Here is a 21,100-nt window from a genome sequence, read left to right on the forward strand (position 1 = left end):
TCAGGGAGGGAGTGAGGGAGAGGAGGAGGGCAGATAAATCCAGAAGGGGTTAAATTACCATTTTTAGAACATGATTCTCTTAAAGAGTACTAGTTGAAGCAAAGTTTTGTAGATCTTCATACAGCAATAGAGTACTTGGATAATGCTCTGTTCACCCAGAGGTTGGATCTTTTGCCAGAATTAAAAGCTAGATGAGAATCCTAGTTTTTATACCATTTTAGCAACAATTATATAACGTTTGGAACACAATAAAATGACCCAAAATGTCTCATAAATGGGAGAAATTCAAAATCTTTGCTCAGCAAGTCAATGCGATTCTGCTTAAACCAGTAGGCTTGGCGTCTCTTTGGTTTCTATCCTCTACTCTCAGTTTGAAAGGTGTAGACGGGGGAATTATTTCTTCCTTCTCATCAGTGAGTCTTTACTTATCTTTCCTGGCACAGAAAACCTGGCTTGTGCTTATGAAATTCAGTTAAAATAGAAAATATTCGAATGCACTGAAAATAGTAAAGTCACCATCCAATCACAATAAAATCCAAGGAATCAGGACTTTCCATAGTCTATAAATTTGTGCCCGATGTATAAAACAGAACATCAGCAAGCATGTTCTTTGAATGAGACTTACTCGTGGCACATAAATCATCTGAATTACAAAAACATATATGGAAGTCACTGGTTTATATGAACAATGAACCTTGATAGTTGTCAGTTAGACAAGCTGCTTCCAAATCTAGGGCAACAGGAGAAGAGTATGACTCCAGTATTGTAAGTAGCAATTAGTCTAACGTTCATAAGAACATAAGAAATAAGAGCAGGAATAAGCCATTTGGCCCTTCGAGCCTGCTCCGCCATTCAATAGGATCATGGCTGATCTTGTACCTCGATTTGTTAAGGCAAGATCATGTCTGACTAACTTGATTGACTTTTTCCGAGGAGGTAACCAGGATGAAGGCAAAGCATATGACGTAGTGTATATGGACTTTAGCAAAGCTTTTGATAAGATTCCACATGGCAGACAGGTCACAAAAGTAAAAGCCCATGTGATCCAGGGCAAAGTGGCAAGTTGGATCCAAAATTGGCTCGGAGGCAGGAAGCACAAGGTAATGGTTGATGGATGTTTTTGCGACTGGAAGGATGTTTCCAGTGGGGTTCCGCAGGGCTCAGCGCTAGGTTCCTTGCTTTTTGTGATATACATCAATGATCCAGACTTGAATATAGGGGGTATGATTAATAAATTTGCAGCTGATACTAAAATCGGCTGTGTGGTTGATAATGAAGGAGGAAGCTGCGGACTGCAGGAAGATATCAATCAACTGGTCAGGTGGGCAGAACAGTGGCAAATGGAATTTAATCCAGAGAAGTGTGAGGTAATGCATGGGGAGGGCTAACAAGGCAAGGGAATACACATTAATGGTAGGATACTGAGAAGTGTAGAGGAACAAAGGGACCTTGGAGAGCATGTCCACAGATCCCTGAAAATAGCAGACCAGGTAGATAAGTGGCTAAGAAGGCATACGGAATGCTTGCCTTTATTAGCTGAGGCATAGAATACAAGAGTTGGGGGGCTTATACTTGAACTGCATGAAACACTGGTTAGGCCACAACTGGAGTACTGCATGCAGTTATGGCCACCGCATTACAGGAAGGACATGATTGCATTGCAGAGGGTACAGAGGAGATTTATGAAAACGTTGCCGGGAGTGGAGAATCTAAGCTACAAGGACAGAATAGGCTGGATTTGTTTTCATTGGAACAGAGGAGGCTGAGAGGAGACCTCATTGAGGTGTATAAAATTATGAGGGGCTGAGATATAGTGGATAGAAAGGACCTATTTGCCTTAGCAGAGGGGTCAACAACCAGGGGGCATAAATTTAAAGTAATTGGTAGAAGGTTTAGAGGGGATTTGAGGGGAAATTGGTTTATACAGAAGGTTGTGGTGGTCTGGAACTCACTGCCTGAAAGGGCGGTAGAGGCAGAAACCCTCACCACATTTAAAGAATACTTGGATGTGCACCTGAAGTGCCGTAACCTGCAGGGTTATGGACCTAGAGCTGGAAAGTGGGATTAGACTGGATAGCCTCTTGTTGGCCGGCATAGACACGATGGGCCAGAATGGCCTCCTTCCGTGCTGTAAACTTCTATGATTCTATGATTCAACTCCACTTTCCCACACTATCCCCATATCCCTTAGTATCCAAAAATCTGATAATCTCTGTCTTCAATATACTCAATGACTGAACATCCACAGCTCTCTTGGGTAGAGAATTCCAAAAATTCACCACCCTTTGAGTGAAGAAATTTCTCCTCATCTCATTCCTAAATGGCCGACCCCTTATTCTGTGACTGTGATTCCTAGTTCTAGACTCCCCAGCTAAGGGAAACATTTTCTCAGCATTAACCCTGTCAAGCCCCTCAAGAATTCCATACATTTCATTGAGATCACCTCTTATTCTTCTAAACTCTAAGGAATATAGGCCTAGTCTACTCAATCTCTACTCATAGGACAATCCCCCCATCCCAGGAATCAGTCTAGTGAACCTTTGTTGCACTTCCTCTAAGGCAAGTATAAATTTCCTTAGATAAGGAGACTAGAACTGTATACATTACTCCAGGTGTAGCCTCACCAAGGCCCTATATAATTGCAGTAAGACTTCCTTACACTTATACTCCAATCCTTTTGTAATAAAGGCTAACATACCATTTAGTTTTCTAATTGCTTGCTGTACCTGCATGTTAGCTTTCTGTAAAAAAGTGCAGTTTTATTTAACACAGCAAACTAATTCTCCTGACTCCAAAAAAACATAAAGTTTTTTGTCCTCATACTGAATATCTGCTTATTTGCTTTTGGTGACTGCCCAGACTCTATTAAGCAAGGGTCTTTTACAAACAGACATATTTTTGCTGTGATATGTGGCATTACTTTGCTTTGCACCTAACTCGCACAAAGTCCCATTCACCCATCTGTCCCGGTGCTTGCTGACCTGCATTGGCTCCCGTCGGATAAGGCCTCAATTTTAAAATTATCCTCCTAGTTTTCAAATCCCTCCGTGGCCTCACCTCCCCCCCCCACCACCCCCCTCCCACCCCCCATCTCTGTAGCCTCCTCCAGCCCTACAACCCTCCGAGATCTCGCGTTCCTCCAATATTAGCCTCTTGTGCATCCCTGATTATAATCGCTCCACCACTGGCAGCCGAGGCCCTGAACTCTGGAATTCCCTCCCTAAACCTCTCTGCGTCTCTTAACTCTCTCTACTCCTTTAAAATGCTCCTTAAAACCTACCTCTTTGTCCAAGCTTTTGGTCACCTGTTCCAATATCGTGGCTTGGTGTCAAATTTTGTATCAGGGCAATAACAACAACTTACATTTAGATAGCGCCTTTAATGTAGTTAAAAAGTCCCAAACTGATTCTGTTGATTTCTTAAAGAATCATAGAGTATATTCAAAGGCAAGATAGATAGATCTTTGAACTATAGGGGAGTCAAGGGTTATAGGGACCAGGCAGAAAAGTGGAGTTGAGACCAAGATCAGATCAGCCATGATCTTATTGAATGGCGGAGCAGGCTCGAGAGGCCGTATAGCCTACTCCTGCTCCTATTTCTTATGTTCTTTTGAAACAAGTCTAGTTTTCTAATTTTTCTTTGAGAAAATAAACAATGTCCAGTAATTCAACTGCCACTTATGTGGATCTTGCAAAAGTAAAGCTATAAGTAGACATTGTCAAGCACAAAAAATTGAAGATGAGCTTGTGTTATGCAGCATTGAAAGGCAAAGGGATAGGGGTACGTCATGCAGGGATAAAGATGCTGCACAGCGCCAAAGTGTGCAACTGCAGCAACAACAACTGCCCTTTATATAAGGTCTTTAATGCAGTAAACCATCCCAAGGCGCTTCACAAGAACGATTATCAAACAAAACTTGATACCGAGCCAGATAAAGAGATATTACGACAGGTGGCTTGGTCACTGATGGAGGTTTTAAGGATCATCTTAAAGGAGGAGAGCGATACGTAGAGGTTTAGACAAGGAATTCCAGAGCTTAGAGCCTAGGCAGCTGAAGGCTCGGCCGCCAATGGTGAAGCAAAGGAAATCGAGGAGGTGCAAGAGGCCAGCATTGGAGAAGCGCAGAGATCTCGGAAGGTTGTAGAGCTGAGGAGGTTACAGATATTCAGCGAGGCCATGGAGGTGCCGAGGATGGTTACGCTGTACCCTGGATGGGTTAATGTATTCATACTAACTTCATTATTAATAAGCTACAACAGACAGTTACTACTTTAACATAGTTGCCTTTACTGGTCCTGTGTTAATATAGGAACTTGAACTTCAGTGTCAATGAGCTATGCTGTTTACTGCAGACAATTCCTCTTTGACGATTCTCTTTGCTGTCCATGGTACTGAGGTCAATGCATTTCACTGTACCAAGCTATCACACTACGTATCCTCAGTGTGCTGACATCATCATCATGACAAATTAAAACACTCGAGTTGCTATTTTCAGAAAGATAGAATGACTTGTATTTATATAGAGTCTTTCATGACCACCGGACATCACAAAGCGTTTTACAGCTAATTAAGTACTTTTGGAGGGTAGTCACTGTTGTAATGTAGGAAACACGACAACTAATTTGTGCACAGCAAGCTCCCACAAACAGCAATGTGATCATGACAAGATGATCTGTTTTTAAGTGATGTTGATTGAGGGACAAATATTGGCCAGGACATCGGGGATAATTCCCCTGTTTTTCTTCGAAATAGTGCCATGGGATCTTTTACATCCACCTGAGACAGCAGATGGTGCCTCGGTTTCACGTCTCATCCAAAAGACAGCACCTCCGACAGTGCAGCACTCCCTCAGCACTGCACTGGAGTGTCAGCCTAGATTTTTTGTGCTCAAGTCCCTGGAGTGGAACTTGAACCCACAACCTTCTGACTCAGCGGTGAGAGTGCTACCCACTGAGCCACGGCTGACACTATTTTTAACATTAATCAAACACCTTGGGGAAATTGTAATATGCCTCACCCCCCAAAGTCGGGCGGGAAAGGGTTGAGGGGAGGGTCAAAAATAAAATATCGCGTAACATGACCTCAAACGGCCATGTATGCCGCCATTTTTATGCTGGCGGGTTGCCTGGCATGTCTATGTCATGCTCGAAAGGCGAGACACCTCATTATATTTAAATCAGGCTCCCACGGTACAGTCAGTAGCATCATTTAAATCTGACATTGGCCGGCCAAGTTTCCCAGAGCTCGGGGAACCCAGCAACAAAATGGATCAAGCGGGTAAATGCTTTTTATAGCACAGTTTGTGGGACAGATCAGGAGGCTGCTGCTCACTGGAGCAGGTCTCCAGTCATCCTGGTTAATCCTTGCTACTGGGCCAACACCTAGCTCGGTCAAGCCCGTGTGGTGGCTGGTGTGCAACGGTCACCACGTGTTAAAAAATCCAAGCACAGGCATCTTCCACCCTTGAAGATTTAGTTTAGACCTGGCATTTTAGGTCCTTCATTGAAACACCTGTGAACTTTTTGACATGGAAGCAAGTCATCCTCGATTCGAGGGACTGCCTATGAAGATGTGGGACAGGGCTCGCCCTGCAATCAAATCCTCTGCCGCAATCGCCCCCCCCCCCCCCTACCCCAAACCCCCGATCTTCTGCCTCGCCATCTCTCCTGGTCCTCCCTCCCTCCCAATTGCTGGTCCACCACCCCCACTCCACCAACATCTGATCTTTCCCGGTTTCCGGGGACCGGCCCCAATGATCCCCGGCTGTGACCCTTCCACAGCAGGCTCTCCCGTCCGGCAGCCGGGCCACCTGTCAATCTGACCAGCCGCTGGGCAGGAAACACAGTAGAAAAAATGATAGTTACATTCGGCAAGACCTCCACCCTCCTGGGATTTCTCGGTTGCCCATTCCACAACCGTGCTCCCTGTGGGAGCGCAAGCCTGCATTTCTGAACGCTTTGCTTCAGCTGCAGTCTGGAAATATCGAAAGGGTTAAAAACAGGAAGATTGGAAGTTTGGATCGAAAGAGGCTGTGAGACGATATGGTGCCTTTTCACCATTGAAATGAGTTGATAGCATCATCTGTATGTTAAGCGATGTTTACTAAATGAAGTTAAGTATTTGAGTACCTTGTTACGACGTGAATAATAGTAATTCATGACATGTAAGTATTTGAGTACCGTGTTACTAAACGATGTTAAGATTTGATGACATCTATATGTTAAACAATTCAGAAAACAGTTAGCCATGATTGTCTAAATGCAAAGAAATAAGAGTTCAAAGGCTTTTTAGGTATAAATGATGGAACTGGCTTTTGTCACACACACTTATGGACTGTAGACACTGGAATCTCAAAAGGTGTGTAACTTCTTGGAGACCTGCCTTTGCAAGCAGAGAGTTGGCTTGTGAATGTCTGAATGTCTGAATGTCTAAATAAAAGACCCGATCCGGCCTTTACTACAACTGAGTGGGTGTAATTTGACGTTTAAAGCAATGAAGCGAAAAGAGCAAGACAGCCATTTACAACACTCCCCCCACCCCCCGCACCACCACCCCCCTGTCCCCCAGTAAATATCGGGGCCTGTGTCAGCAAACACCGGATGAAGTAAATCTTGTTTAAGGAATATATGCGATTAAAAAGTTTGAAGCAGCTGAAACGATCGGTAAATATTTGGTACCGCCCCATGGCGCTACCACTCGCGAGGCGAGAGACTTTGCACCAGGCGCAGAAGTCTCATGAGAAATTAGGGTTACCGCCCCCGAAAGGAAGAGATGCGCTAAATTAAGTGCTCCACTTCTTTTCTGGGACGGTAGCGGTGCATCGTCCTGGGAGCAGGGGGCACTAACAGGAGACACAAATTACGCGAATTTCTCCCCCATAACTGTATAAAAGGAAGCTTACCAATTTATTATTTAACCTATCCCAAAAGCACTAATTTTGATGTTTTCTTTCCAGGGTTCAATTAAAGAGGTTCAAAGAAACAAGTAACAGAAAATGAGTGCTCAGGGCTGATGCAGTATGAAGCTTTTATTTTGGGCTTCAGAGGCTCATCCAATAACTTGCATACTCTCCAGAAAATTCACAATAATATTAAAATTTTTCAGGATAACCTTATATATAACTGTATATAAACCTGGAAATTACTATTTGTGATATTAGCAAAAACAGTGCATTTCTATGGGATTTCTTTGTAATTTGAATGAAGGAATTAAACCAGTGTCAACTGTAGCACAGTAGGTAGCACACTCGCCTCTACATCAGAAGGTTGTGGGTTCAAGTCGCACGCCAGGGGCTTGAGCACAAAAAAAATCTAGGCTGACACTGCAGTACTGAGGGAGTACTGCACTGTCGAAGGTGCCGTCTTTCAGATGAGATGTTAAACTGAGGTCCCGTCTGCTCTCTCAAGTGGATGTAAAAAGATCCCATGGCACTATTTCGAAGAAGAACAGGGGACTTATCCCTGGTGTCCTGGCCAATATTTATCCCTCAATCAACATAACAAAAAAAAAAGATTATCACATTGCTGTTTGTGGGAGCTTGCTGTGTGCAAATTGTCTGCTGTGTTTCCTACATTACAACAGTGACTACACTCCAAAAGTACTTCATTGGCTGTACAGCTCTTTGAGATGTCTGGTAGTTGTGAAAGATGCTATATAAATCCAAGTCTTCCTTTCTATTTACTTTAAGAAGTGCTTCCAGTAACAGAATGTTATCTGAAATCAATAAGCATTTGTCCGCTGATAGCGCTGATGAGAGCAAGGGAGGAGGAGGAGAAAGTGGTGACAGCGAAGGCAGCCCAACAGATAGACATTATCTTTCACGATGCAAAAGTTCAGAAGCTCTGATAGTGGGATTGAGAAAATGGGTAGGAAACGAAGATGGAAGTTGGTTATTGAGAACTGGAGTCTGGGTTATCCATGCCCTCAAGAATGAACTTGGAGCAGTAGCAGAGGGAGCTTGCTGTGGAGATAGAGAAAGAGTGAGCGAGACGCAGGCTTGCTTAACATGGTGAAACCAGTTCTGGCAATGGATGACCAGACCGGTTGTGCATTGGGTGTATTCAAGTTTGTGGCCTTTGGACATGAAGTTGCAGCGGTGAGGAGAATACCATGACAACAGTGAGAGTGAGGGGGTTAAAATTCCCCACAGGGTATTTGTTTGATGTTAACAATAGCTATTTGATTTAGGCAGAACAGGAAATCAAAAGTAGAAACAAGGGAGCTGTTGGGAACATAAGAACGTAAGAAATAGGAGCAGGAGTAGGCCACCTGGCCTCTCGAGCCTGCTCCGCCATTCAATAAGATCATGACTAATCTGGTCATGGACTCAGTTCCACTTCCCTGCCCACTCCCCCAAACCTTTATTCCCTTATCACTCAAAAATCTGTCCATCTCCACCTTAAATATATTCAATGACCCAGTCCACAGCTCTGTGGGGCAAAGAATTCCATAGATTTACAACCCTCTGGTAGAAGAAATTCCTCCTCATCTCAGTTTTAAATAGGTGGCCCCTTATTCTGAAACTATGTCCCCTGGTTCTAGTTTCCTCTATGAATGGAAATATCCTCTCTGCATCCACTTTGTCAAGCCTCCTCATTATCATATGTTTCGATAAGGTCACCTCTCATTCTTCTGAACTCCAATGAGTATAGCCCAACCTACTAAACCTATCTTCATAAGTCAACCCCCTCATCTCCGGAATCAACCTAGTGAACCTTCTCTGAACAGCCTCCAATGCAAGTATATCCTTCCTTAAATACAGAGACCAAAACTGTACGCAGTACTCCAGGTGTGGCCTCACCAATACCCGATACAGTTGTAACAGGACTTATCTGCTTTTATACTCTATCCCCCTTGCAATAAAGGCCAACATTCCATTTCCCTTCCTTATTACTTGCTGTATCTGCATACTAACTTTTTATGTTTCATGCACAAGGACCCCAAGGTCCCTCTGTACTGCAGCACTTTGCAATTGTTCTCCATTTAAATTATAATTTGCTTTTCTATTTTTTTCTGCCAAAGTGGATAACCTCTCATTTTCCCACATTATACACCACCAAATTTTTGCCCACTAACTTAGCCTGTCTCTATCCCTTTGCAGAATTTTTGTGTCCTCCTCACAATTTGCTCTCCTACCCATCTTTGTCAGCAAACTTGGCTACATTACACTCGGTCCCTTCATCCAAGTCATTAATATAGACTGTAAATAGTTGAGGACCCAGCACCGATCCCTACGGCACCCCACTAGTCACTGTTTGTCAACTAGAAAATGACCCATTTACTCCAACTCTCTGTTTTCTGTTAGTTAGCCAATCCTCTATCCATGCTAATATATTACCCACAACCCCGTGAATTTTTATCTTGTGCAGTAACCTTTTATGTGGCACCTTATCGAATGCCTTCTGGAAATCAAAATACACCACATCCACTGGTTCCCCCTTATCCACCCTGCTCAAAGAACTCCAGAAAATTTGTCAAACATGATTTCCCTTTCATAAAACCATGCTGACTCTGCTTGATTGAATTATGCTTTTCCAAATGTCCTGCTATTGCTTCCTAAATAATGGACTCCAGCAATTTCATAACGACAGATGTTAGGCTAACTGGTCTATAGTTTCCTGGTTTTTGTCTGCCTCCTTTTTTAAATAGGGGTGGTACATTTACGGTTTTCCAATCCACTGGGACAGCCCCAGAATCCAGGGAACTTTGTTAGATTACAACCCATGCATCCACTATCTCTGCAGCTACTTTTTTTAAGACCCTAGGATGTAGGCCGTCTGGTCCAGGGGACTTGTCCACCTTTAGTCCCATTATTTTACCGAGTACTACTTCATTAGTAACAGTGATTGTATTTAGTTCCTCTCTCCCTATAGCCCTTTGATTATCCACCATTGGGATGTTTTTAAGTGTCTTCTACCGTGAAGACTGATACAAAATATTTGTTCAACGTCTCAGCCATTTTCCTGTTCTCCATTATTAATTCCCCAGTCTCATCCTCTAGGGGACCAACATTTACTTTAGCCACTCTTTTCCTTTTTATGTACCTGTAGAAACTCATACTATCTGTTTTTATATTCCATACTAGTTCATTTTCATAATCTGTCTTCCCTCTCTTTTTCATCGTTCTTTGCTGGCTTTTAAAAGTTTCCCAATCCTCTGGCCTCCCACTAGTCTTAGCCACATTATATGCCTTTGTTTTCAATTTGATACCATCCCTTATTTCCTTAGTTAGCCACGGATGGTTATCCCTTCTCTTACAGTCTTTCCTTCTCATTTGGATATATTTTTGTTGTGAGTTATGAAATATCTCCTTAAATGTCTGCCAATGCTCATCAATCGTCCCATACTTTAATCTATTTTCCCAGTCCACTTTAGCTAACTCTGCCCTTATACCTTTGTAATCCCCTTTATTTAAGCTTGTTGAGTAGCTTGACAACAGAAATTATCTCATGGCAGATGAAGTGGAGTTTGGAATCAGAACGCCTTGGGGAGGGAGGTGGGGTGGGGAATTTTTCCAGGACACAGGTTGATGGCGATGTGGTCAATGAGATCCAGAGGATGTTGAGGGTAGGAATAAAGGAGTTTATATATATGGTGCGGCTGAATGAGGCAGGAAACCAAGGAAGTCAGATAAAGAGCTATGGGTGTCGAAGTGAAGGCTGAAGTCACCAAGCATGAGAAACCACTTGGACCAAAGGGAGGAAAAAATGGAAAAGGGACCTCCCTAAAGAAATCACAGTGGGGCATGGCAGGGCAGTGGATGACAAGGACTTTAATGGCGAGCTGGGAGGAGTGGAACAGGGTGATATGCTCAAAGGAGGAAAAGATGCCAGAGAAGTAGGGGAAGAATCCCTGGTGGGACCTGACAATGGCAGCCATGCCAACAATGTGTATTTATATAGCGCCTTTAACATAGTAAAATGTCCCAAGGCGCTTCACAGGAGTATTATAAGACAAAATAATTTGACACCGAGCTGCATAAGGAGAAATTAGAAAATCTTGCTCAAAGAGGTAGGTTTTAAGGAGCGTCTTAAATCAGGAGACAGAGGTAGCGAGGCGGAACAGTTTAGGCAGGGAATTCTAGAGCTTAGGGCCAAGGCAACAGATGCCACCACCACAATGGTTAAGGTACAGGGCATAATGGAACATATAGATTAGCGGAGTGGCTTCAGTATAAAAGATCAATCTCTGATACAAAGAACATGTCCAAACTAAGAAGTAAATTCATCATCAGATTCCATAACCCAACAGCATCCGTCTGTCGCGTTTGAGTTAGTAATTTGCAGCCATAAATCTGTGCTTTTTGGGGGGTCTTCTGTTCCCTCCTTTCTCTTCTGACCTTGAATGGAAATTTTTGCTTAAGGGTCACTTATATTGAAGTAATTTGGTTGCAAATTGCAAACATTACCGACAATAAAAGCAAATGAAAAAAAAGGAACATATGATCCCATAATTGATGCTGGTTTGTATGCTGGCGTGATACTTGTGTCTGCAGACTTTTGTTTTTATAGCCTATATATAATGGATGCCTTACAGTTCTTTCTATTGCCAACCTATTCCCTGAGCAACTATTTTAACAAAGGTCAAACTAGTCCTGTGCTATTTTCACGCAAGCCTGCGATTGCCAGCAAAACTGACTGAAAATAGCACATTTTAGCCGTCTATATTTCACAACTACATGTACAGTCAGTTATATTTGAGTTATGGGAACAATAGTAAAAGATTTGTGGAAAGATGTGTGTTGCAATTGGACATGGCAGATGAAAAATGAAGTTTAATCATACATGTAAGTGAAATATTACTAACAATGCACATAAATCAAATATTTCACAGTCCAGAATGTCATAAATGTTAAATGTTTCACATTGATCAAAAAATGTTAATCGTATCACATTCATGAAATTAAATTGCTCACAAAAGCAACTGAAAGTGATAGCTGACTCATAACTTTCAATCTCTGGACAATGTTGTGAAGCAATTAGAAAATCAAGGAGAATGTTCGATATAGAGCTAGAATAATACAACACAAGTTTTGGTCTGTACATTGTACTGGTCACACCATATTTAAGGGCTGAGATTTGCACTGCCAGCAGGGAAATTGCAAATTGTTACTCATGATTTCCTGATAAGCAAGGCCGCCAGTAGTCTAAATTTGTTAAAATTACCCTCTTGGATTACAGAGTTCACCATAGCACAAAACCAGAGGAACCAGCACTTCCCCCCCTACTTCTACCACTGAGACACACAAGAGTAGCAATGTCATGGGAATACTATCACTCTCCAAGTCATACACATTCCGACTTGGGCATATATTGCCATTGCTTCATTGTTAGCGGGTTAATATTCTGGGGTTCACTACTGAACACTATTGTGGGAGTACCATCAGCAAAAAGACTGTCCGGTTGAAGGAAAAGGTCCACCAACATCAACATAATTCTTACAGGGTTTGACAGGGTGGATGCAGGGAGGATGTTTCCTCTGGCTTGTATTCTAGAATCAGGGGTCACAGCCTCAGGATAAGGGGTCGGCCATTTAAGAGTGGGATGAGGAGAAATTTCTTCAGTCAGCGGGTGGTGAATCTTATGAATTCTTTACCCCAAAGGGCTGGGAAGGCTCAGTCGTTGGGTATATTCTCCGGAATCAATCTAGTGAATCTTCTCTGAACTGCCTCCAAAGCAAGTATATCTTTTTGTAAATATGAAAACCAAAACTGCATGCAGTATTCCAGGTGTGACCTCGCCAGTACCCTGTATAGCTGTAGCAAGACTTCCCTGCTTTTATACTCCATCCCCTTTGCAATAAAGGCCAAGATTCCATTTGCCTTCCTGATCACTTGCTGTACCTGCATACTAATCTTTTGTGTTTCATGCACAAGGACCCCTAGGTCCCGTAACACCTTGCAATCTTTCTCCATTTAAATAATAACTTGCTCTTTGATTTTTTTCTGCTCCTAATCCTTCTGTTCTTATGTTCTCAAGGAAACTAGGGATGAGCAATAAATGCTGCCCCAGGAACAAATAACCACGGTGCAATAAATTTGAATGCCATGGATTACTGGGTCAGAAGGCAAACACCCTTTCAAAAACACTGATTGTCCTTAGAAAACACAACAGTTGGCATTTATGGGTAAATAAGACTTCGCAATCATGAATACAGCCAGTAATATTTCAAGGCAATCAGTAACATGTACCAAATACTGTATAGCTCCACGTAATAAATGGCATTTTGTATCAGGCAGTGCACTGGCTCAGGGAGTGATATAATAGAATTTTGATCCCTGTAATTCACCATACTGAATTTCTAATCTCAACAATCGTAAAGGTGCTTCCACTCTTACCCAACTGATCAAAGACATGGCTTCTCTTCCAACCCGCACAGTGTTACCTCTGTTGTCCCCCAGTGAATTATCCTTGGCCCTCCACCTTTTCCTCATCAACATGTTGCCCTGTAGTATCATCACTCACAGACACGATATAGGCTTACATATGTTTGCTGATGACACCCAGTTCTACCTCGCCACCATGTCTCTTGACCCCGCCACTGAGCCATCAGACTGCTTGCCCAGTATCATGGATGAGCCACAATTTCCTCCAGTTAAACAATGCGAGTACTGAAGCCATCTTCCTCCACCTTCACCACAAACTCCCATACAAACCACCGATTCCATCCCTCTACCTGGCCATTATCTCATGCTGAACCATGCAATTCATGACCTCAGAGGCCGAATGAACCCTAAGCTGATATACTCTTGAGTACAAAGACCGCCTACTTCCACCTCTAACATCGCCCGCCTCTGCTTCGTTTCAGCCCATCTGCTGCTGAAACCCTCGTCCATGCCTTTGTCATCTCCAGACTCAACTATTCCAAAGTTGTCCCTGATGGCCTCCCATTCTCCTCCATCCATACATTTCAACTCATCGGACAGTTTGCTGCCCAAATGCTGCCCTGCACTAAATAGTATTCACCTATCTTTTTTTGGCTGCCTGTCCCCTAATGCCTCAAATTTAACATTTTCATCCTCGTGTTTAAATTCCTTCATGGCCCCGCCTCTCACTAGCCTTATAACTTCTTCCAGCTGTACAACCTCCTAGAAGTGTCCGTTCATCTGACTCTGGCCTTTTGTGAAGGTGAGCTGTAATTTTACACCTCTGATCTATCACTCACACCCCATTGTTTGGACTATCATTGGCTGCAGTCTTAGTGCGAAAATGATTGTCTTACAATTATTAATAGACCTAAGCAACAACAACAACAAACTTTATTTATATAGTGCCTTTAATGTAGTAAAATGTCCCAAGGCGCTTCACAAGAGTGTTATCAAAATTTGACACCAAGCCACATGAGGAGATAGTAGATGATGAGGTTTTAAGGAGCATCTTAAAGAAGGAAAGAGAGGTAGAGAGGCGAAGAGGTTTAGAGAGGGAATTCAGATGCCAAGGGCTTAGGGCCTTGACGTCTGATAGCATAGCCACCAATGGTGGAGTAATTTAAATTGGGGATTCTCAGGAGGCCAGAATTGGAGGAGTGCAGAGATCTCAGATCCCCTGCCGATCTCAGCGCCAGGCACTACCACAGGCAAGAGAGTCAATTTTGCAAACGGGGGGCTATGGGGGCGTTGCACACTTGGTGATGTCACTGAGTGGGCGGTGCTAATAAGCACAGCGCTAACTGTCAGCGCCACCACTAAACCTTCACTGACGTTCGCCACAGGTGCGGACAGCATGCCGTTTGGGTGGTAGGGGTTTAACGGCCCCTTAACGTCCCTCTCTGGCGCTAATGATGATGCTAAACAACCGAAGTTCTCCCTCAAACTTTTGTAATGACTTATAGCCTTGTAATAGCTACCTCTCTTTCTTTAGTTAATAATTTATGTTGCAAATATTTTTTGATTGAAAACTGTTGCTGATGATACGACCTGGTAGATTCTGTGACTTCAGGTGAGGTAAGGATCTACTGCACACGCTTGACCCATATTTCATCCACATATTGACCGCGATTTCGCCAACAGTTGCGTGACTGGTACGGCCAGCATTGGTGGCATTTGGAGAACGCATCTCCTCACTGAGACATTATTATTACTAATCTCGTTTTATTTATTATGGCCAATGCTTGTATTAATGGAAGCCTTCTCAGTCACATACAAAATTGTTTTAGCAAATTTATTATGCAGGTCTAAATTTCAGTGAATAAGATTCTCTAATACTCTGCACAGCTACCAAAATGATTAGAAATTACGTTTTATTGACTTGCCTACATTGTTTCATTGATAAACAGTTACTAATGAAATGCATCTTACCTTCAGGCAGTACTTGTGCAAGTCCCAGGTAACAAGTACAATACAATACAGCACAAAGGATTAGGGCTCTCCTAGGGAAGTAATAAAAACAGGTTAGAATTTTGATGAAAAATACACTGTGTATATCTATTGACAACGTGTCGATGTAATATTGTTATTAACCTTGTTGTATTCTACCATTGCAATACTTTTACCCCGAACAAGGTGACAAGATAGATACAACTGAGGAAGGCTTTTTAGCTCATCCAAACAGGACAAAAAAACCTTCTTTAGATTCCCAAATATTCTTAAATGATTCCAGAGCTTTTGCCACCACTAACACAGATGTTCATTCCATGTGTTAGTCATCCTTCATGATATCAGTCCCGAGTTATCTTTTGTTCATTTGAACCTACTGTCATGACTTAGTTTGAAGCAGTGTTCCGCATCTACCTGTTGTAGACCATTTACTGTCAGATACGTTTCTTTGAGGTCACCTCTCAGTTGGTCTCTTCTCAAAGATGAAAAACCCAAGTTTCTCCAGTCTTTCCTCATAACTCGGTTCTATGATGTTAAGGATCAGTCTTTTGAATTTTCCCTGAGCTGTCTTCAAGGATTAAATATCTCCCTTGTATCTTGGTGACCAGAATTATGTGTGACATTCAAGGTGTGACCAGAACAATAACTTGTATTTATATAGCGCCTTTAACATAGTGAAACGTCCCAAGGCTCTTCACAGGAGCATTATGAGATAAAAAATTTGACATCGAGCCGCACAAGGAGAAATGACAACAGGTGACCAAAAGCTTGGTCAAAGAGGTGGGTTTTAAGGAGTGTTTTGAAGGAGGAAAAAGAGGTAGAGAGGTGGGGAGGTTTAGGCAGGGAGTTCCAGAGCTTGGTGCCTAGACAACAGAAGGCACAGCCACCGATGGTTGAGCGGCTATAATCAGGAATGCTCAAGAGGGCAGAATTAGAGGAGCGCAGACAGCATGACTTCCTCTGACTTGTACACCGTTCTCATGGTTGTAGACTATTCCTATCAAATCAAAGTTCTTTCTGCGCCCCGCAGGAGGCTTTTCTACCACTGAAGAAATTATTTATTCAATCATTCGAATTGTATAATTTTGAAGTAACGTGCGTAAAATGTTTCTTGCTAGTGTTGATTAAAAGGTAGGGTAGCGTAGTGGTTATGTTACTGGACTAGTAATCCAGAGGCTTGGACTAATAATTTGGAGACAAGAGGTCAAATCTCACCACGGCAGCTGGGGAATTTAAATTCAATTAGTTAAATAAATCTGGAATAAAAAGCTACTATCAGTAATGGTGACCAAGAAACTACTAGATTGTCATAATAACCCATCTCGTTCGCTAATGTCCTTATAGGGAAGGAAATCTGCTGTCCTTACCCAGTCTGGCCTGTATGCGACTTGAGACCCACAGCAATATGATTGATTCTTAACCGCCCTCTGAAATGGCCTAGCAAGCCCCTCAGTTGTATTCAACTTCTCAAGGACAACTAGGGATTGGCAATAAATGCTGACCTTTCCAGCGACACCCACATCCCATGAATGAATTTTTAAAAATTTACTGCTCCACAATTATTGAACATTGAGTCGACTAAAACCCCGAGGTCACTTTCAACTTAATTCTTTGCTTTTTCAACACCATTTACAAAGTACCTATATTTCACCCATATTTTCTTCCTATGTGCAATACTTATAGTTGTTCATATTAAGTTTCATCTTCCATGTTTTATTTACAATCTATATTAACGACTTGGAAGAAGGGACCGAATGTAACGTAGCCAAGTTTGCTGCCGATACAAAGATGGGAGGAAAAGCAATGTGTGAGGAGGACACAAAAAATCTACAAAAGGATATAGACAGGCTAAGTGAGTGGGCAAAAATTTGGCAGATGGAGTATGATGTTGGAACGTGTGAGTTCATGCACTTTGGCAGAAAAAAATCAAAGAGCAAGTTATTATTTAAATGGGGAAAGATTGCAAAGTGCTGCAGTACAGCGGGACCTGGAGGTACTTGTGCATGAAACAAAAGGTTAGTTTGCAGGTACAGCAAGTGATCAGGAAGGCCAAAGGAATGTTGGCCTTTATTACAAAGGGGATGGAGTATAAAAGCAGGGAAGCCTTACTACAGTTATACAGGGTCATCATCATCATCATCATAGGCAGTCTCTCGGAATTGAGGAAGACTTGCTTCCACTCTTAACATGAGTTCTTAGGTGGCTGTACAGTCCAATACAAGAACCACAGTCTCTGTCACAGGTGGGACAAATAGGGAAGGGGTGGGTGGGACTGATTTGCCGCACGCTCTTTCTGTTGCCTGCACTTGATTTCTGCATGCTCTCAGCGATGAGAGTTGAGGAGCTCAGCGCCCTCCCGGATGCACTTCCTTCACTTAGGGTGGTCTTTGGCCAAGACTTCCAGGTATCAGTGGGGATGTTGCACTTTATCAGGGAGGCTTTGAGGGTGTCCTTGTAATGTTTCCGCTGCCCACCTTTGGCACATTTGCCGTGAAGGAGTTCAGAGTAGATACAGGGTATTGGTGAGGCCACACCTGGAATACTGCATGCAGTTTTGATTTCCATATTTACGATAGGATATACTTGCTTTGGTGGCAGTTCAGAGAACGTTCACTAAGTTGATTCCGGAGATGAAAGGGTTGACTTATAAGGAAAGGTTGAGGAGGTTGGACCTCTACTCATTGGAATTCAGAAGAATGAGAGGTGATTATTGAAATGTACAAGATTATGAGGGGGCTTGACAAGGTGGATGCAGAGAGGATGTTTCCACTGATAGGAGAGACTAGAACTATGGGGCATAATCTTAGAATAAGGGGCCGCCCATTTAAAACTGAGATGAGGAGGAATTTCTTCTCTCAGAGGGTTGTAAATCTGTGGAATTCGCTGCCTCAGACTGCTGTGGAAAACAGAGATAGACAATTTCTTAACCGATAAGAGAATAAGGGGTTATGGGGAGTGGGCAGGGAAGTGGACCTGAGTCCATGATCGGATCAGCCATGATTGTATTAAATGGCGGAGCAGGCTCGAGGGGCCATATGGCCTACTCCTGCTCCTATTTCTTATGTTCTTATGTTCTTATATTTTACCGGCTTACATATTCGGTCTAACTCATATTGTAGTCCAATTTAAGCAAATAGAAATTCTATACAGTAAGCATAATTAATGCTGGGTCTAACACTTTACAGGTTGATATTATGGAGATTACATATATAAATGTTTGAGGGCTGCAATTATATTTGAGCATCAATATCAGAAATACAACAAAATTATAATATTTTTGTTTACACTATTATGCAGCAACTAAGGAACTCATTGCATTCATTTAATTTTACTTCACAATATTTGTCATTGCAAAGCTACAGGAATGTATGTGTAGACATTATTCTGTAGAGAGTTGATTGTGTAAATCCTGCTTTGGCAGCAAAGCTAACAGCCTTTTCTGCAGACTGCTGGCATCTGTGGGGAATGTAATAGTCATTGGCCTTGGCAAAGAGGGCATCAGTGACCTACTTGATGCAGGCCTGGAGGGGTAGATGAGCTCACCCACGTCTCTTATAGAACAGGCATCAACCAGAAGTTGAAAGGAGAGAGAAAAAAAGTAAGAACTTGCATTTATATAGTGCCTTGATTTCCTCAGAATGTCCCCAAGCAATGAAGTACTTTTGAATTTCAGTCACTGTTGTAATTTTAGGGAAACAGAGCAGCCAATTTGCACACAGCAAGCTTCCCACAAGCAGCAATGAGATAAATGACTAGATGATCTGTTTTAGTGGCCTTGGTAGAAGGACAAATGTTGGCAAGGAAGTTCCACGGATCTTTTACATTCAGCTGAACAGGCAGTCGGGACCTCAATTTATCATCCCTCCCTGCTGCACTAAAGTATCAAACTTGATTATATACCCAAATCTCTGAAGTGCAGTTAGAATCACCATAATCTTCTGACTCAATCGTAAATACTATTACTGAGCTAAAGTAGATCAAGGCTTCACTAATGGGATGGTAGAAATATTGAACTATGAAGTGGACCAATAAAGAACCAAGGAGTCACTCGCCTATCCACTATAAGCTTACTCACAGAATAAGACATAGTCATTAGGCTATGTTCCTATATCAATACATCTATAATATATTAAAAGTCTTGTGTATAGTACACACTTCCTATATTTGTCAAACTTAATTCCAGTAGCACTTCACCAATTACATTTTTGGCATCATGGGCTACAAATTTGGTACCGCCCCTTTGAGGCAGTGATGGTGCTGGGACGCTACCATTAGCGTCAGGCAATGTCTACCGCCTCAAAGTGCGATGTTTAGTTGCATCGCCCCAAGAGGAGAGTGGAGTGCTAAGTGAAGCGTTCCACACTACTCTTTGGGCGTGAACAGAGCAGTAGCGCAGGAGGCCTACTCAATTTTTGCCGCTACGATGCCGGCATCCTAGTTGAAAAATTCAATAAACCTCACCCACACTGCAACAAATAAATAAAAGTTGAAAAAGTGACATTTCAGCACTTCCCTTGCACTCTGGATGATATCGCCCCGGGATCGTCGCTGGGCCGACTGCTTCCCCCCCCTGCCGGTCTCAGCGCCAGGTGCTACAGCAGGTGAAAAAGTCAATTTTGCAAACGGGGCGCTACGATGATGTCACGAGTGGGCATCGCTAGCGAGCGCAGCACAAACTGTCAGCGCCGCCACTAAACCTTCACTGAGGTACATGGCAGGTGCTGACAGCACAACGCTTGGGTGGGAGGTGCTTAGCGCCCCGTTCGCACCCCACTAACCAATCGAATTTCTAGCTCCATATCTATTAACATCCCATTGTTATAAAAAAAATCCTCTGACCTACTTCAGGAAATCTACTAGTAATACATTAAAAGTCTTTCATATAGTGTGCAATTCCTGTAACAGTGGCACTTATTGTTTGCAATATTTTTCCCATTATACTTTGTTGATAACGTTATTATAAAACAGCGCATCCTCCAACTCACCATGAGCAATGTCATGGGAGACCTGTTTCGGCATCGGCAAAAGATTTTTCTTCAGTGGCCAGTGTTGAAACATGAAATACAAACAGAATATGCTGGAAATACACAGGGAGGCACTAAAGATGGGTTATTGACAGTTTTGGAGTGTGCCAGATGTGTCCAAAGGGATTTCTTGAAGATTTACTCCTTCAGTATGTCTTGAAGTTGGTCCCAATTGGTTGCAGGGGAGAAGAGGAGAGAGAAACCCTGACAGAAGTTGCAGCTACATATTTCATGCATTTTGGAGACACAATAGAGATTACGATCATGATCATCCGTCATGCTGAATGCCCTGGAGAGCTGCAAATAATGCTGGAAACTATCACGAGATTTTGCTTTTTACATTTTATTTTGGAAATTATGAATGTTGTTATGTTATGTTCTTGGAGAGGAAAATTTTCCTTTTTTTTTGAAGATGAAGATAACAAAATGGATTAAACCGTTGCTTTTTGTATAAAGAAAGATGAAAGAAAACAACTTAACTCGTCACCATCAAAAATGGTATCGATGGTGCTGTGAGTATGCACCTGTGAGAATGATCACAGGTATGTGTAGAGCCATGCCTGCCTCTCTTCCGCGGTTACATCTGAGCCAGGGTGTCCTTGGAGATGGAGCACGCGATGTCCACCGGTACGCTCGCGGCCTTCCGCGAGAGGTGGGCGCCGGAGGGACTGGAGTGCATCATCACCCCCAGCAACCAAATTTTAATTTGATTTTATGTTTTAAAGTTTAATTTGTTTTAATTGCCGGTGTTTTTAGTGTCCAC

At 42.6% G+C, this 21,100-nt stretch overlaps 1 protein-coding gene across 1 annotated transcript in view; it reads right to left on the reverse strand.

The window, feature by feature from the left end:
* The window catches only part of col27a1b (collagen, type XXVII, alpha 1b), a 740,056-nt gene that overhangs the window by 681,054 nt on the left and 37,902 nt on the right, over positions 1–21,100 (reverse strand). Inside the window, exon 2 of the mRNA XM_070863596.1 lies at positions 15,296–15,366. Within this exon, the coding sequence (XP_070719697.1) occupies positions 15,296–15,366 (71 nt within the window). The remainder of the gene's footprint in view (positions 1–15,295; positions 15,367–21,100) is intronic.

This window comes from Pristiophorus japonicus, chromosome 20 (genome assembly GCF_044704955.1).
Source record: "Pristiophorus japonicus isolate sPriJap1 chromosome 20, sPriJap1.hap1, whole genome shotgun sequence".
Classification (NCBI taxonomy): Eukaryota; Metazoa; Chordata; class Chondrichthyes; family Pristiophoridae; genus Pristiophorus; species Pristiophorus japonicus.